The following is an 18557-nucleotide window of genomic DNA, read 5'->3' as shown; positions in this document are numbered from 1 at the left end:
ACATGAACATTATTGAGCATATCTGGGATGTCTTGCAGTGTGCTGTTCAGAAGAGATCTGCACCCCCTCGTACTCTTAATGGCTTTATGGACAGCCCTGCACATCATGGCGTCAATGTATCTGCTACAGACATTAGTCAAATCCATTCCATGTCATGTTGTGATGCTTTTGCATGCTCGCGGGACAGGTGTACCAGTTTCTTTGGCTCTTCGGGATATATTCTTCTGTGGAAAAAAAACATTAATTGGGAAAATTGTGTAGGCATGTATAGAGATGAAATTTGTAGTATGGCTGGCTGTTATGCAAGATTGCAAGCTCTGATCCGTAAAGAGGCTCCTAATGCTATTTGGACATACTGTTTTATTCACTGAGGTGCACTGGCATAAGAGAATGAGTCCTGTCCTTTATGTGGTCCTTCAATCAGTGATCAAAGTGGTAAACTTCATTATAAGTTGACCCCTTAAATCAAGATGTTTTCAACAAATATGTGTTGATAGGGAAGGAGAGCACATTTCCCTGATTTATTGCAGTAACTCTCACTGGCTGTCACAAGGAAATGCCTTTAAAAGGTTGTGTGAACTCTGGCATGAGCTTTGTGTTACCTCGTCCAAAAGAGACATTCCAGTTCTGATAAGTTTGCAAACAGTAAGGCTGGCATATTTTTGTGACTTCTTTGAAAAACTCATTTCATTGAATCTATATCCCTTCAAGGTAATGAGACTGTAGCGACACTGCCGCGCGCTAATTCAAGCTCGCCGGTGTGTGTGTGTTTGTGTGCTGTGCGTGTGTGTCAGTGCAGTGCTGTGCGGTCGTAATTACTGTACACGACGTCAGTGTAGTTCCGCGCCCAGCCTCTAGAGGAGCTGTGTTTTCTAGCTTTTATATACGTTCTGTTTATTATTATTATTATTATTATTATTATTATTATTATTATTCCTTGTTTTTTGAGTTAGTTAGTAGTTCCGTGCCTCCTGACTTGTGTGGACGAGTACTGTTTTCTCTCCTAGCTACGGAAGTTTCCGAGGATTAAGGATCCTCTGTATAGGCCGGAAGCAAATTTTATAGCTCCGATCTGTCCATGCATGCCGGGCGTCGTCAGATACACGCTCGCAATAAAGTTATTGTTGCTCAACTGAAGGTCTTCATTCTTCCGAATCACGTTAAGCAAAGGTCGGACAGCCACCAGTTTAGCTGAACCCGACAAGTGGTGACCCCGACGTGATTCAAGCAGAGACCGACGTGATTAAGAAGAAGCAGCCGTGAGCTACGCAAGTAACGAGCACATAATGACCGAACAGCAGGCCGTCTCCAGGATTGCAGTCCGTTTGCCGCCGTTCTGGCCCGACAACCCGGTACTCTGGTTCGTGCAGGCAGAGGCAAGTTTTAGCTGCGCTGGAATAACGGTCGAAGCAACTAAATTTGCGCTGATTGTGAGCCAACTCGACCAACGTTATGCAGCCGAGGTGCAGGACATAATAACAGCACCGCCCGAGGCTGGAGCTTATGCCAGGCTAAAATCAGAGTTGATTCGACGGGTGGCCGCGTCACAAGAGGACCGGATACGTCAGGTTCTGACACAGGAAGAAATTGGCGACAGGAAGCCTTCTCAATACCTGCGACATCTACGCAGCAAAGTTGACACCGTTACTGTGCCAGACAGTCTGCTCAGAACGCTGTGGAGCAGTAGGTTGCCGCCGCAAATAAAAGCCATAATCTCCTCACAAACGGACATGCTGCTGGATGACGTGGCGCAGCTAGCAGACCGGATTCAGGACGCGATCACACCGGCTCCGGTCAGCGCAGTCGCGGCGTTGGACAACAGTGCAAACAGTACCGCATCTGTAGCACGAGCCGACCATGATTCTCTCGCTGCCAAGGTTGAGCTTTTGTGCGCCCAGGTCAGTGCGCTGTTGGCACGTGACGACGACAATAATAGAAGAAGCCGATACAGACGGCGGTGTTCGAGGAGCAGATCTTCCGGCGGTACTACCACTCCGCAAGGCGAGGTACCGTTGTGCTGGTACCACCGACGATTCGGCGATCAGGCAAGGAAGTGCACATCGCCATGCTCGCACCCAAACGCCACCGGCGGTCGACAATAGGCGCAACCGACTGCCAGTTATCCTCCAAGCGCCTGTTCGTTACCGATAGGAGTTCCGGCGTTAAGTTTTTAATTGACACTGGGTCGGACCTGAGTATCCTACGACGGCCTACATCGCGCGTACGAGTGGAATTTTACAGTGGCTGACGTCACGGAGGCGATCATCGGGGCTGATCTCCTCGCGCACTACCACCTGCTGCCGGACGTCGCGAACGCACGCTTGGTAGACAGCGTCACTGGCTTAGCAGTCACGGGTTTCCGTCGCAACACCGCAACGCACAGTGCCAAGTTGGTCCATGCTACGGCGCTCCCAGGTTCATACCACATGACACGGTGCATCACATTCAAACGACTGATGGTCCCCCAGTAGCATGCCGACCTAGGCGTCTCGCTCCAGACAGATTGAAGATAGCGAAGGCAGAATTTGACGCCATGATTCGCGAGGGCATAATGCGGCCATCTAAGAGCCCGTGGTCCTCCACATTACATCTTGTTCCGAAGAAGGGTGGAGCTTGGCGCCATGCGGTGACTACCGTGCGCTTAACGCGCGAACAGTGCCAGACAGATATCCTGTTCCGTTATTGAGGGATTATAATCACGCTTTACATGGTGCCACGGTGTTCACAGTTCTGGACTGCGCTAAAGCGTATACACAGATTCCGGTGGCCAATGACGACATTCCAAAGACTGCAATAATAGTGCCTTTCGGTTTATTTGAAAGCAAATTTATTACTTTCGGTTTACGCAATGCCGCTCAGACCTGGCAAAGGTTTATAGACTCGGTTCTCCAGGGGCTGCCGTTCTGTTTCGCCTACCTGGACGATGTGTTAGTGTTCTCTGCTGACCACGATCAACACCGACATCTGCGAGAGATTTTCGAGCGATTGGAGCGTTACGGTGTCGTCTTGAACATGGACAAGTGTGTTTTTGGGCAGTCAGAGGTAACATTTCTTGGCCATAAGATTTCTGCTGAAGGCTCTCTTCCTCTGTCCGAGAAGGTGGACGCTATCTTGCAGCTACCCCGACCAACTTCGATAAAAGTATTACGTCGTTTTTTGGGGATGCTCAGTTTTTATCGACGACATCTTCCTCACGCTGCGGAGCTGCAGGAACCTTTGACGGCGGCATTATCAGGCCCCAAAGTAAATAGCAAGTCTCTGATACAGTGGACAGAGGACATGTGTTCTGCGTTTGAGGCAACAAAGAAGAACATGGCCGACGCGGTGCTTCTTGCACACCCACGGCTCGACGCGCCATTAGCAATTGTCGTAGACCCGAGCCAGACGGCGATCGGAGCCGCGTTACAACAATGGTCCGACAACGCATGGCAGCCACTGGCGTATTATTCCCACAAGCTTTCGCCTGCACAGAGAAAATGGAGCACATATGACCGTGAGCTCCTGGCAGTATACCAGGCAGTGAAATATTTTCGCCCCCAAGTGGAAGCGCGAACTTTCACGATATACCACAAGCCACTCATGTTCGCCTTCCGTCGGAATAGTGTCAAACTGCTCTCCCCGTTAATTTCATCACCTTGAGTTCGTGGCCCAGTTTACTACCGACATTAGACATATTTCTGGAATCGACAACATTGCTGCGGATTGCCTTTCACGGATCAGCAGTGTTTCCAGTACCATAGACTTTCCTGCACTGGCACAGGCACAGAGAGACGACGAAGAACTCCTAGCCTATGTTAAAGACACGGCTTCCGCATTGCAACTGAAACTCGTTGATGTTCCGGGGCAAGATACACAGCTATACTGCGACGTTTCTCGCGGCCGACCTCGTCCCTTTCTGACGCCGGCTTTTAGAAGACAAGCCTTTGATACAGTACATGGATTGTCCCATCCAGGGGTACGCCCGACATTCCGCCTAGTATCGCAACGTTTCGTGTGGCCGGGCATGTAAAAAGACTGCCGCGAGTGGGTCCAATCTTGTCTTCAGTGCCAACGCTGCAAGATTAACCGCCATGTACATGCACCGATCGGCGATTTTCCGGATACCACCGCCCGCTTTGCCTACGTTCATTTAGATGCAGTCGGACCACTTCCACCTTCGAACAGGCAAAGATATCTGTTTACAATGATCGACCGTTTTACGCGTTGGCCAGAGGCAGTGCCGGTGGATAATATCACAGCAGACACATTAGCTTCCGCTTTTGCAATGACTTGGTTGGCAAGATTTGGATGCCCACTACATATTACCACTGACCGCGGACGGCAATTTGAATCAGACCTGTTCTCACAGCTGGCCAAGTTTTGTGGTTACACCCACCATAAGACCACAAGTTATCACCCAGCAAGCAACGGAATGATCGAACCCTGGCACCGTTGTTTGAAGGCCGCTCTGATGTGCCACGAAGAAACCTGGACAACCGCACTACCAATGGTCTTGTAAGGCTTACGGACTACTTTCAAACCAGACCTGGGGTCGTCAGCGGCAGAACTGGTTTATGGAGAAACACTGCGCCTTCCTGGTAACTTTGTAGACGCCGATGCCACAGAGACAGTTGCTACTGGCCAGCCGGATTTCTTGCGACGATTGAGGGACCATGTATCAAAGATTCGCCCTCCGAAAGCCACACGTCATGGCAAGCCGCCCACTTTCGTGCACCAGGACCTGGAACAATGTCGTCACGTCATGCTCCGCACTGAGGGCGTTAAACCGCCTCTACAAGCTCCTTATTCTGGTCCATATGAAGTGCTACGGCGCAGTGCCCACACCACGGATATCCTAGTGAACAGCAAAACCACGACTGTCGCGTTGAATCGGGTTAAACCTGCGTATGTTTTTCCTGACACCCCACTAGCGGCACCTCGTCGTAGGCGTCCACCTACCGCTGTTCCAGACACTGATGCCACATCTCTTCAACATCCGCCGCCCAATGCAGCACAACATCCGCCTCCTGACGTTGTTCCTCCTCCTCCGACGAGGACGACCCGTTCTGGACGTCGGGTGCACTTTCCGACGCGGTATCTCGACGCCGACGCTCTGCTTCCGCCCGGGGGGCTGATGTAGCGACGCTGCCGCGCGCTAATTCAAGCTCGCCGGTGTGTGTGTGTGTGTGTGTGTGTGTGTGTTTGTGTGTGTGCTGTGCGCGTGTGTCAGTGCAGTGCTGTGCGGTCGTAATTACTGTACACGACGTCAGTGTAGTTCCGCGCCCAGCCTCTAGAGGCGCTGTGTTTTCTAGCTTTTATATACGTTCTGTTTATTATTATTATTATTATTCCTTGTTTTTTGAGTTAGTTAGTAGTTCCGTGCCTCCTGACTTGTGTGGACGAGTACTGTTTTCTCTCCTAGCTACGGAAGTTTCCGAGGATTAAGGATCCTCTGTATAGGCCGGAAGCAAATTTTATAGCTCCGATCTGTCCATGCATGCCGGGCGTCGTCAGATACGCGCTCGCAATAAAGTTACTGTTGCTCAACTGAAGGTCTTCATTCTTCCGAATCACGTTAAGCAAAGGTCGGAGAGCCACCAGTTTAGCTGAACCCGACAAGACCAACATTCTGCTACAGTCAGACAAAATATCAGCCTTCAGAAACAAACTACTCATGTAGAAGGGAAAATTGGATGATGTGCATTACATTTTTGCTGCTCTTTGGACAGTTGTGGAAGACAATGACTTTTAGATGGCTGAACAATTGAAGTTTGTGTTTGTGAATCATTTGACACAGCGATTACTGTCTGAAGGACTTTCAAGAAGAAATTCATCAACACAACTGAATTAAAGATCCCTTCAATATGGACCTTCCATCAACATTTACCATTGAAGAACAACCATAATTTATAGATATTTCTTCGGATTCTAAAGTGAATGCAAAATTTTATTCGTCACCACTGATGCATTTTGTAACTTAGTGATGTAGGAATATCCACAAATAGGTAACAAGAGCCTGCAAGTTTTGTTACCTTTTGCAACATCCTACTCAAGCCTCCAGCAGGCAAACAGAAAATTAAGTTGGAGGACTGGATGGATTGGGATTCCCACTGTGGGAGTCTCCAGAAGAACATCTTGAATGCACAATGAAACACAGCATTATTCTGTGGCGACGAGTGCACAGACAATCGGCTTTACTCTTTGATTTTTATAAGTAGTCTTTGTATAGACTTATGTTTTTCGGCTTATTGGTGTTCGAGTTTTAGTAAATAAAAAGTTATTGCTTGACTACTATGTTGTATCTCTTCAGCAGATGGAGCTAAGCTGTAGTTGACCAAAGTGGTGATCCCGTATACTGAATTCTGATTTAGAAGAGCAAATGCAACACTGTTCGGTATCATCTACCGCAGAGTCAGCCTGTCCGCCTGACACACAGAGTACTACGAATCGGCGTGATGCTTTGTTGAAACACATCGAAATTTATGGCTTGCAATGCCTGATCTGACTTTCCAGCACCAAGCACCACGGGAGTGTAATCAAAGATCTCAAATTTATGATCACTGTTATTGAGATTGACAGTAAAACACCAACTGTCAGCGCAGATATAATACTCCGTCCGTCTGCCACACAGAAGTATACACATTTTGAACAGCTGCTCCTTGAGCGACTACGTCGGTCAGTGGAACAACATATCCAACAAGCACTACATGGTGAAAAGAGAAGAGACATGTTGCCTTCGGAATTTTGGCGCCACCTGCGAAGCTTAGTCGATGACACCGAGTTGCCAGATACGACACTGCAACATGTATGGTGTGTACAGTTGCCAAAGGCAGCTAGAATAGCTGTAGTGCTTTCTGACGCACACGATATTTCATCTTTGCTCTCACTAGCCAACAAGGTCTACGCCTCGTTAGATGCAGGGCATACATCGTCTATGACATTCAAACACAGCAGTAGAGACGTTAAGGAAGCTGCAGCGGTACAACAACACCAACAAACAGATGTTACTCAACAATTGTACAAACTATGAAATCATATTGACATCTTGCGGTGACAGAATTGACGTTGCTGGGAGGCAGAGCAGCCGCATACAAGAAGAGCAAGGAAGGTGGCAATGTGTCTAAGCAATGTATCTGCTGGTACCACCATAGCTTCATAAACAAGGCATCATGATGCACATCACCTTGCAAGTTTGAGCACCAGCGCCTACCACTGCGAGGTGAGAGTGTTGACAGGAAACTACTGGTGAGTAAGCTTTCTTCTTTACGTTCGCTGTCCCACCGACTTTTTGTCCCAGGCGCTAAATCCGGCTGCGCTTATCTAATCGACTCAGGCTCAGACATCAGTGCATTGCCGTTAAAAGTTGTGATGTGAAGCTTCCTCTATCTCAATCGAAGCTCACAGCAGAAAATCAGACTTCAATAATGATTTATGGAAAATGCCAGATAGGTGCAGACTTTGGTTTCCAAGATAGTTTTCCATGGACTTTTGTGATTGCCAATGTGTCAGATGCAATATTGGGAGTGGATTTCTTGTTTCATTACACAGTTGAAGAAGATTTAGCTTATTGAGCATCTGCCAGGGTAAACAGACCACCCTAGGACGAGGTTCTCTGCCTATGTTCAAAGATAGACATCACACGTAGCAAACTGCAAATCCATGCCGTGTGTGCAGGCAGTTAAGCACAACATGGTCCATCAGTCCATCACATCAGGACTACACCTGGTCAACCAGTATCCCAGTGCCAGCACCGGTTAGCTCCTGACCATTTGACTGCAGCGAAGGCAGAATTCGAAGAACTCTTGTGCTTGGGAGTCATATGTAGATCTGACAGCCTGTGGTCATCACCACTTCATCTAGTAAATAAGAAAGACTGGACCTGGAGACCATGTGGAGACTATCAAGCACTCAATACCCATACTATTCCCGATCGCTATCCGATAGCACTTATTAAGGATTTTATGCACGTGCTGGCAGCTGCGACCATTTTTAGTGTCAGTAATTGCCAGAAAGCATATCACCAGATACCAGTCGCGCCTGCTGATATACGTAAGATGGCTGTCACGACACCATTTGGCTTATTCATACCTCCATATGTCATTTGGTTTGAAAAATGCGGCACAAACTGGCAACAGTTTGTCGACAAAGTACTAACAGATTTACCATACTGCTTCGCATACCTCGCTGATATCCTGGTCTTTTTGACATCTGAGAAATAGCATGAACTGCATCTAAAGACTGTTTACCAATGCATTGATGCATGTGGCTTTTTGGTCAATGAATCAAAGTGTTTGCTTTGGTGATGTCAGGTGCCATTCTTGGGATACTCAGTGACAGCAGCTGGCCTCAGCCCAGTGCAAGATAAACTTGTCATTATCAAAGAGATGGCTCGCTCCATTGATTATCAACTACGCCAGTTCCTTGGAGCAATTAATTTCTACAGACAACATCTGCCTAATGCGGCAGCCATCCAGGCACCTTTGATGTCAGCACTAGCCTGCAAGGATGCAGTGGGCAAACAATCTTCGCAATGGACACCAGAGTTGTTGATGGCAATCAGTAAGATCAAGGTATGTCAACTTCAGGCAATCATGTTGACACACCCGATTCCTCAGGTGTGACCGGCAATTGTTGTGGATGCTAGCCAGCAAGCCATTGACGCAGCTCTACACCAGCATGTCGAAGGCCGCTGGCAATCCCTGGGCTGCTTCTCCCGTAGGCTTACGTCGTCACAAGTGAAATGGAGTGCTTATGATAGGGAATTGCTGGCAATTTATGAAGCTGTCAGACATTTGCGGCCACAAGTGGAAACCAGGCCATTCACGGTTTTCACAGACCAGAACCCGATTACTTTCGCCCTCAGTAGGAACAAGGATGGCTGCTCACTACGACAATTTAGACAACTTGAATTCATTACCCAATTCACAACAGACCTGCAGCATATAAAAGGAGCCACGAACGTCGTGGCAGATTTCCTGTCTCGGTTGGAATCAATCTCTCAGGCTATTGACTACAAGGAGCTAGCTGCTGCTCAAGAGACAGACCAACAATTCACCGAATTCCATTGTGACAGTACATCTGGATTATGTCTGTGGTAAATTCAACCTGCTGGTGAATGTTTGCAAGTTTGGTGTGATGTGTCACAGGGAAAACTGAGTCCTTTTTATACCTAAGAAATTGCAATGGCAATTATTTGACATCATCCCTGGGCTGGCTCATCCAGGAATAAACGCCAGCATCAAACTGATGACAGAGAGATTTGTGTGCCCCAACATAAAGAAGGACTGCCATAGTTGGACAAAACGTGCTTAGATTGTCAGAGGGCCAAGGTTAGATGACACGTGTACAAAGTGGTAGGAGACTTCCCATGTACGACGCAACGTTTCCCACATGTGCACCTGGACATCGTGGGACCTCTATTACCATCAGAAGGATACTGTTACCTCCTCACTGCAGTGGACTGCTTCATCAGATGGGTGGTGGCAGTTCCATTATTGGACATTTCTGCGGAAATGGTGGCACGGGCATTTCTTTCGTCATGGATCACACATTTCAGCTGGCCTTTACATGTCACCACAGACCTTGGGCGTCAATTCCAATTTACGCTGTTCTCAGAATTGGCCAACCTCTGCGGTTTCCACCATCATCGTACCACAGCTTACCACCCAACAAGCAATGGAATGGTGGAATGTTGGCACAGAATGTTAAAAGCTGCTTTAATGTGCCACGCACAGTTTTGGTCATCAGCATTGTCACTGGTTTTGTTGGGCCTTTGTACAGCACTAAAAGCAGATTTAGGAGCATCCACTGCAGAATTGGTTTATGGTGAACCCTTAAGACTGCCTGCAGAATTCTTCACCGATCAAACTGGGGCATGACAGACCGAGTTGCCTTATGTACTGCAAACGGTGCACGAGCATACAGCCAGACTTCGCCCATCCGTTGTCTCGAGACATGGGGCGGTAACTACATTCGTGCTCAAAGACCTACGATCATGTACACATGTGATGCTATGGACAGACGCTGTCAAGTCTCCGCTGCAGCCCTATATTCTGGACCCTACGGAGTTCTCTTCCAGGATGAACGTACCATGCATATAGATCAAAACGGGAAGACCCAAGTGGTATCGATGGAACACGTCACACCTGCACATATGTTACTGACCGAAGAGGATGTACACACTGAACACAATGTGTCACCTTCAACACTACTGCCTTGGATGACACTCTCTCAGCACCACAAGAGGGAGTAGAACCGTCACTGCCAGCACTGGAGGCTGAAGAAGTTCAAACAGTGCCTTCAGTACACACGAGAGCTGAATGTCATGCGAAATATAGAGACCCCTTCATTCCCAGAGCACCGCTCTACCGTGGGGGAGGGGGGGGGGGGAGGGGGCTGTGCGGGAGTCACCAGAAGAACATCTGTGAATGCACAATGAAATGCAGAATTATTCTGTGGTGACGAGTGCACGGACAAACTGCTTTACTCTTTGATTTTTATAAGTATTCTTTGTACTGACTTACGTTTTTCAGTTGATTGTTGCTCTAGCTTTGGTAAATAAAAAGTTATTGCTTGACTATTACGTTGTATATCTTCGGTAGACAGAGGTAAGCTATAGTTGACCAAACCTTCATTCACCAATGTTTATTAAAATGAATTTATTTAAGAAAAATAACTAAAATAAGATAGATTAACAGGATTACAAACAACATTCTGAACTTTTCAAATTTAAGAAATTACACACCTTAGTTTAGTGACAATTTAAATAAGTGTCTACAGTAGCTAAACATTACTCTAACCCCTTCCAAGGAAATGCCACAAGGTATTAAGTTGTACAACGTGACTCAAATATGGAAGTTTATCGGATCAGACAGCCCCTTACATAACATGACTTCCACCGAGAAGACCCAACAGCAAATTCAAATAGTCAAGACCACACCGATGTTCTGTCTTTTGATAACACACACACACACACACACACACACACACAAAACCATAGTCTCTGGCATTGATTCACCGTCTGCAGCATCACAACTATTGAATAGGCAAAATATATAAAGGGCTACCTATCACGTCATGATGGAACGCCAAGTTCGGCTGAACGGCACATACTGCACACGGGCCCTGTGCCGCTCACTCTCCAGTTTGGCTTCAAAACACCGACTGCCCATGCAGTCCGCTGCCACTTGTTATCGCCTAGCATGTCTCCACCACACCCCATAGTGCTACAAGCTCCGAGCCACAAGAAGTGACATAGGCAGGTGTGCGGGTTGGGAGTTCAAAGAGGGAGCCCGCCATGGCTCACCTAGTTACATGAGATAGTTTTTTCAGTACTGGCAGTCATCAGTATGAACTGCAGACGGGAATCAATGCCAGAGACTGTGGTTTTGTGTGTGTGTGTGTGTGTGTGTGTGTGTCATCTGTTTTTGACAAATGCCTTGTTGGCCGGAAGTTTATTTTGTGATAGTCTTTTTGTTGTGCCTATCTATGACTCAGAATCTCCTCTATATGGTGAGAGGCAACTATCCTTTTCACAATATTGTTACATTCCATCCTGGATTTTCCATTGGCTGAATATGGAAAAAGAGATGCGAGTCAAACTTAAGTTTATTTACCTCATACTTTGATCCATGTATCATGTGTGGAACCATCCGCAGTGGATGTCTGTTCAGGTCAAGGGAGCCACGGACCCAAAAAGTTTGAAACCCACTGCTCTATCTTTATACTAACAGTAGACATTGTAAACAGAATGTTAAAGATTGTTTTGTTTTCCAATTTATATGTCATCTCAGTCCTCCTATAGTTGTTTTTGTTTTGTCATTTGTTAAGAAAACATTACTATTCTGTCTCAAATATTGAAAATAAAAGATTATTATATGGATATTTTTCTTCTACTGAAATTAATTGTAGGTGTGAGCTACCTGGACTTCCCAGGAAACCTGCTTATTCAACGTGTGCCACGGGACACTGTGGGATGGATGCCACCTTGTGCCAGTCCACCTGTTATCTATCCAGATCCAGACCTTATTCAGATTGCTGGCCAATTGCTGACCAGTGCAAAACATCCACTTGTAATAGTTGGCAAAGGTAAGTTTGTGAATTCATCTGTTTTATTCCAGACAGGCTCTTGCCTTTGTAGCTGACAAGATCTATTTCAACATCTATATACTCAGCAAATCACCGTGAAGTGTGTGGCAGAGGACGTTTTCTCCTGTACCATGTATTAAGGTTTCTTGCCATTCCGCTCATGAATCTGTCTTGGGGGAAATTATTGCTTCTACTGCATGGAGTTATTATTAGCCTAATTTTTATCTTCATGATATTTATGGGCTCAATATGTATGTGGTGAAGAATAATCGTGGTTTCCATCCTAAAAGAAAGTTATTGAAATTATCCAGATTCTTTTTTCTGTATATAAAAAATTGTAATGTCTCCCCTATTTTATCACTACTCCTTTATACTATTATTATGGAAGCAATGCTGCTTTCTCTTATGTCTTGTTACTCAGAGACAGCTACAACTGCAATAACTCAAGGAGATTAAAATTAATGAATTATAACAGTTTGGCAGTGTAAATTAATGAAATCGATCATATGCTCAACCAGTGACTTCTGAATGTTACCCTGACAGCGGAATTAATGTCTCAACTACTCTGATAACAGAAAAAGATATTGACAAGTAATGAACAGAAGTGTAAAAGTCTAAACTGTATAACTAAATGGAAAATATTTAAGTTATTACAACTATGTTATTCTCACCTGATATGGGTTCCATGTACTTGAGCAAATTTTAGTATGGACTGTTAAGGTTTTTTGAAGGTAGTCCATTTTTGTAAACAAATTTCAACTTTCCCATATTCTATCAATGCCAACGGCCTTTCTGCAGTGGGAACACTGGTTCCCATCAGACCACTGAAATTAAGTGCTGTCGGGCTGGGCTGGCACTTGGATGGGTGACCGTCCAGTCTGCCGAGTGCTGTTGGCAAGCGGGGTGCACTCAGCCCTTGTGGGGCAAACTGAGGAGCTACTGGACTGAGAAGTAGCGGCTCTGGTCTCGTAAACTGACATAGGGCCGGGAGAGCGGTATGCTGACCACATGCCCCTCCATATCCACATCCACTGGTACCTGTGGGCTGAGGATGACACGGTGGTAGGTCAGTACCATTGGCTCTTCATGGCCTGTTCAGGCAGAGTTTTAGTTTTTATATTCTATCAGTGAATTGAATTTTGATGATTACTTTACCTACAACTAACTCTCTGTGATTGTTCCATTTCTCATCTTTCTACATCATTCTCCCAAATATTTGTATGACTTTACTGACTCTATTTGTGATTTATTTTTCTTTTATTCAAAGACTACCTCATCTTCACATTTTTGAAGTGCACAACTTTGCATTTGCTCATCTTTGCACCGGCCCAATACTGGGATTATGTATGTATACCAACTTTCGATTTTTTCTGTGGTCCAAACTCATGGGCACCATTTCTGTTACCCTGTTAGATGGTATGTTAAACATTGTTCACTAATTATGATGATATCTTTATTCTTGTACATTGTTACATTTATCTAGTCCCTTTCTAGCTGAAATAACTACATTATTCAGTACATATGTTTCCCTCTGTTTATCAGGACATTTCTGTTTTCAAAATGCATATGACTTGTATATGTATACCCCACAAAATTGTCTGTAGAGTGCTTGGCCAAACACAGTTTCCAAGCTCCCATTCTGTGTTGGTTCTAACACTTAGTTTAACCTCTTAATGAAGACCACTACTGATATATTGGTGTAAACTTGTACCACCACAAACAAAAGCTGTGTATGGCCTTCACTTTTACTTGAATATAACTTGCCATTAACAAGTTACTAAATAAATACTAGGCAACATGATTGCCCAGACAAATTTCTGCAAAAGTTGTTCCAATTTATTCAGATGACCATTCCTGTTTATGGCCCTGGCATTGAAAGTTATTGATGCTGATCCATCCTTTTTACTAATGACACCCAGTGGACTATTACATTGGCTATATATCATCCATATTAATGTCTGGTTCTATTCTTTTTCTACCACTTCTTCAGTTACTTTTTTTTTTTTTTTTTTACATGTACTCGTATCTGAGTGTCATTTACTTATTTATCAGGAGCAGCATATGGAAAGGCTGAGCATGCAGTTAGAGAACTGATTAAAGCTACGTCCTTACCATTTTTGCCAACTCCAATGGGGAAAGGTGTTGTGAGTGACACTGACGAACACTGTGTTGCATCTGCAAGAACATTTGCACTTCAAAATGCTGATGTCATACTGCTACTTGGTGCCAGACTCAACTGGATGCTACATTTTGGTCGACCACCCCGTTTTGATGCTGCAGTGAAGATAATACAGGTAGTAATTGATGAATCTATGGTAGCAGACACAGGCATCACCTGCAGGGGAGTCTGTTAGTAATTAATGTACAGATAAACTGCCACAATTTTCATATTATCTGATTTATTATTAGTGTCATTTGTCAGATGCAAGTATTGCCAGGAGACATCAGCCTGACAGCAACATGTTAAAGATTTAAAGCTCTGCTCAGTATCATTATCAACACACAGTGGTGTGAGACAAGGTGGATGTGCACAGCCATTAATTGAATTTGGGTACATTGATAAAATTTGTTGATTCATTAACCTACTGAGTTGCTTTAATATTGATTGCTTCTTCATTTTCCATTCCCCATTTTATGCAGTTTGAACAAAATCCTAATACATTAAAATTGTATGCTGCACTGGGATCTGAACCTGTGAAAACAAAAATCAAGGTTCATGTTCAGCCACAGCAGATGGTTTCTAACTTGTCAAGATGATTCATTTCACTGCAATATTTGAGCAAAAACAAGAGAGCCATTCTAAAGTTAGTTTGTTGTTTGCATCTCAATTGATGATTGTGAGTAGTACGAAAGTGTGGTTGAGGTTATCGATTTCTTTGTGGATGTTGGTCATATCATCTTCAGCTTCATTTGAATCATGAAATGCTGAGACAATTATTTGTAATTAAACATGAGTTTCCCTTTACCAATAGCAAAATTCACAAATACTTAATCACAAAATGTCTAGCTTTCAAAACCAGGTGTTTCTTCATTTGGAAGAAGAAAAGAGTTGCTTAAAGGACTCCAAGACTGATAGCGAATTAATTGGAATCTCATAATACTATCATTGATGAATTGATGCTGTTGCAGTGTCTTGCGTGAAGTAACTGTAGGTTTTTTTCATTCATTCTTAGTTCTTTGAAAAAAGTAGTTATGGGTTGGTATAAAAAGATTGCACCTATAATTTGTGTTGCACTAATTGTGTACCACAGCTGTTTTCATAACATGCAGTGGTTCTTCATGTAAATGGTGCAAATTTTCAGAACTGCAATGTTGACTGTTCTGAGAGTTCACATAATGACTAATAGTTATGGTGTCTAGGGAGCCCGGAAAGGAGGTTTGCACTTTTACTACCATGCCTTCTGAAATCTAATGAAGTTATGAAGCTCTGGAATAGCAATGCCTTTTCTGAATAAAATACAGTGGTAGGGATATTCTTTATATGAAACAATTAATCAAATCCCCTGTATTTATTAAATTCTCAACACAATAACACAATGAGATTCACATGTGGTTTAAATGACTACTGATCAATGTATTAATGTTCAGTTTGCTGGTGCATTTCCAATTTACATAAAATATTCAAAGTCTGGACATTGTCTGAAATATGCAAAAGTCTACAGCTGCCTACATAAAATCATAGTTCCCACGATCTCGAATGGCTTTAAGCTCATGATTATTGCAAATATTTCAAAGTTCAACACCAGCAGTCCCACAACCCATCCAACTAGCAGAATGTCTTTAAGTCCACACATACAACTGTCACGTACTGTGGTGGGTGTTATTGGGAGCAGGTGCTCCATGTAGGTGCCTTTTGGATGACCACAGTTGTGATAATGTTTTTATGAATTAATGCCAATTTTCCCAAGTCAGATTGAGTACACTGTAGGTTGCAGCATCTCAAACAAATCATCTTTAGCTTTATTTCATTATACTGTGTCAGTTTTCTTATTTTTAATTAGTGTTGACAGCATTTCTCACAAAAATTACTGTCAAACTGTGGAAAAGTTCTAAAAAAATAAATCATTCCCAACTTTTGGTACTATATAGGCATTCTAAGAGGAATTATGCTTCCTTTGAGCCATCACTTAGCTCTCTACAGTTAATTTTCTTGATCTATGATAATTTATATATGTCTATGAATCTGTAGCTCTTAAACTAACTCTGCTATGAGGTTCAGTGTAAGTTCTCTGTGTCGTTTCAATGAGACCTTTAATGTCTTCTTCTTCTTCGGTTATCAACCCACAGGTTGGTTGGCAGCAGCACGCCATTCCGTTCTTTTGTCAACTTTCTTCTTCATATCTGCATAGGTCTGGCACCCGATGTCATTTATTACTTGTTGAATGTAGCTTAATCTAGGTCGTCCTCGGCGAGTTCTTCCTTCAATGATTCCTTCTAATATTCTCTTAATGAAATTGTTATGCCGTAAAATGTGACCTATGAAGGTTATTCTTCTTTTCTGTATGTTTCGCCAAAGAGATCTGTTTTCTTTCACTCTTCTGAGGACATCTTCGTTTGTAGCCTTGTCTCGCCAGCTGATTTTTTCCATTCTCCGGTAGCACCACATTTCGAATGCCTCTAATCTTCTCTTTTCTTCTTTTCCACTAGTCCAAGTTTCACATCCGTAAAGGGCTGTACTCCACACATAGGTTTTCATGACTCTCTTTCTTACGTCTAAACTAACATTTCTACTCGTCAGTAAGTTTCTTTTTCCATTGAATGCTATTTTGGCAAGTTGTATTCTGTTTTTAATGTCACTTTTGCTCCTTCCATCTGCTGTTATTTTGCTACCTAAGTAGTTAAATTCTGTAACCTGCCCTAGTTTCTCTCCCTTTATTGTTATTCGTATGGGTTCATTGTAGTTCAGGGCGCCACTCACCATCACTTTAGTCTTTTTCTTATTTATTTTCATTCCATACTGTTCTTTTAAGGTGTTTTCCATTTCATTGAGTGCGGCTTCTAAATCTTCTTTCCTTTCTGTAATTATGGCGATATCATCTGCATATCGCAACATATCTATTTTCATTCCGTTAAGTTTTATTCCTACTTCAATATTCTCTCTTATTTTATCTATTGCTTCTTGGATATATGCGTTGAAAATTACTGGAGATAGTGGGCATCCCTGTCTCACTCCTTTCCTTATTCTTGCTGTTTCTTCTTTGTTTTCCTTCTTAACTAAGGCTGTTTCATTTTGGTATATTTTAAAGATTATCCTTCTATCATTATATTTCAGACCAGCCTTCTTCAGAATTCTAAACATTTCTGGCCATACAACATTGTCAAATGCCTTTTCGAGGTCTACGAAGGCTATAAATACTTGTTTGTTTTTGGAAATTTGTTTCTCAATTATTAGTCTTAAAGATAAGATTGCTTCCCTCGTCCCTACACCGCTTCTAAAACCGAATTGGTCTTCACTTAGAGTGCTATTCAATTGGTTTTCAACTCTTTTCAAAATTATTCTTATTAGAATTTTTGATGCGTGTGAAAGAAGACTGAGTGTTCGATGGTTTTCACAGTCCATAGTAGATGCTTTCTTAGGTATGGGGAATATGATGCATTTCTGATAGTCTTCAGGAACTTCACCTGTTTTGTATATTTTCTGTATGAGTTGCAGTAATGTAGCTTTCATTTTGTCTCCTGATTTCTTAATTAGTTCAGAAGGTATATCATCAACACCTGCCGCTTTCTTATCTGGTAGTTCTTTTAGTGCTTTTTCAAATTCATCTTTCAGAATTGTGTCCCCTAGTTCTTCTTTCTCTACTTCTTCGCTTAATTCTATCATATTATCTGTTAGAGGGTCTCCTTGATATAGCTCTTCAATGTATTCTTGCCATCTCTTCAGCGTGTCATATCCAAATAGTACCTTGCCCTCTTTGTTCTTTATAGTTCCTGAAGATTTTACTTTCCGTTTAGCAAAGTTTTGTTTTATTGTTCTGTAGGCCAAGTCAGTTTTTCCTTTAACCATGTTTTCCTCCACCTCTTTACAAATGCTGTTGAGGTAATTTTCTTTTGCTTTCCTAGATTCTCTGTTTATTTGGTTTCTAAGCTTTCTATATTTGTTTTCGCTTTGCTCGTCAGAGGCATTTTTGTATAGTCTTCTTTCTTCCATTAGACAAATTATTTCAGGTGTTATCCACTCTTTCCTGTTTACAGGTTTGGCTTTCCCAATAAATTCTTCTGCTGCTTTATGTATGCCTTCTTTGATTTGTTTCCACTCCTCGTTAGTACTCCCGGGAATAATGTTTGATGCCATCTCATCAGTTTTCCGTGCATAAGGGATCACTAGTTCTTCAGACTTTAGGTTATCTCTGTTCCATACTTTGTTCGTTTTTCTCTCTAATCGCTTGAGTTTGAGTAAGCATTTCATCATTACAAGGTTGTGATCACTATTAATATCCGCAGACGGGTAGCTTCTGCAATCCTTGATTTGGTTTTTAAAACGCGATTTTACT

The 18557-nt window shown here is 43.4% G+C and overlaps 1 protein-coding gene across 2 annotated transcripts in view; it reads left to right on the top strand.

Moving 5' to 3' along the window:
* LOC126235846 (2-hydroxyacyl-CoA lyase 1) overlaps window positions 1–18557 on the top strand; it is a 134858-nt gene that overhangs the window by 47276 nt on the left and 69025 nt on the right. For both annotated transcript variants that reach the window (XM_049944709.1, XM_049944710.1), the window contains exons 4-5: window positions 11890–12066; window positions 14119–14360. In XM_049944709.1, the coding sequence (XP_049800666.1) occupies window positions 11890–12066; window positions 14119–14360 (419 nt within the window). The remainder of the gene's footprint in view (window positions 1–11889; window positions 12067–14118; window positions 14361–18557) is intronic.

Source organism: Schistocerca nitens, chromosome 2 (genome assembly GCF_023898315.1).
Source record: "Schistocerca nitens isolate TAMUIC-IGC-003100 chromosome 2, iqSchNite1.1, whole genome shotgun sequence".
NCBI lineage: Eukaryota > Metazoa > Arthropoda > Insecta > Orthoptera > Acrididae > Schistocerca > Schistocerca nitens.
Note: the sequence above shows the minus strand (reverse complement) of the source record. Positions and strands in the feature narration are given on the sequence as shown.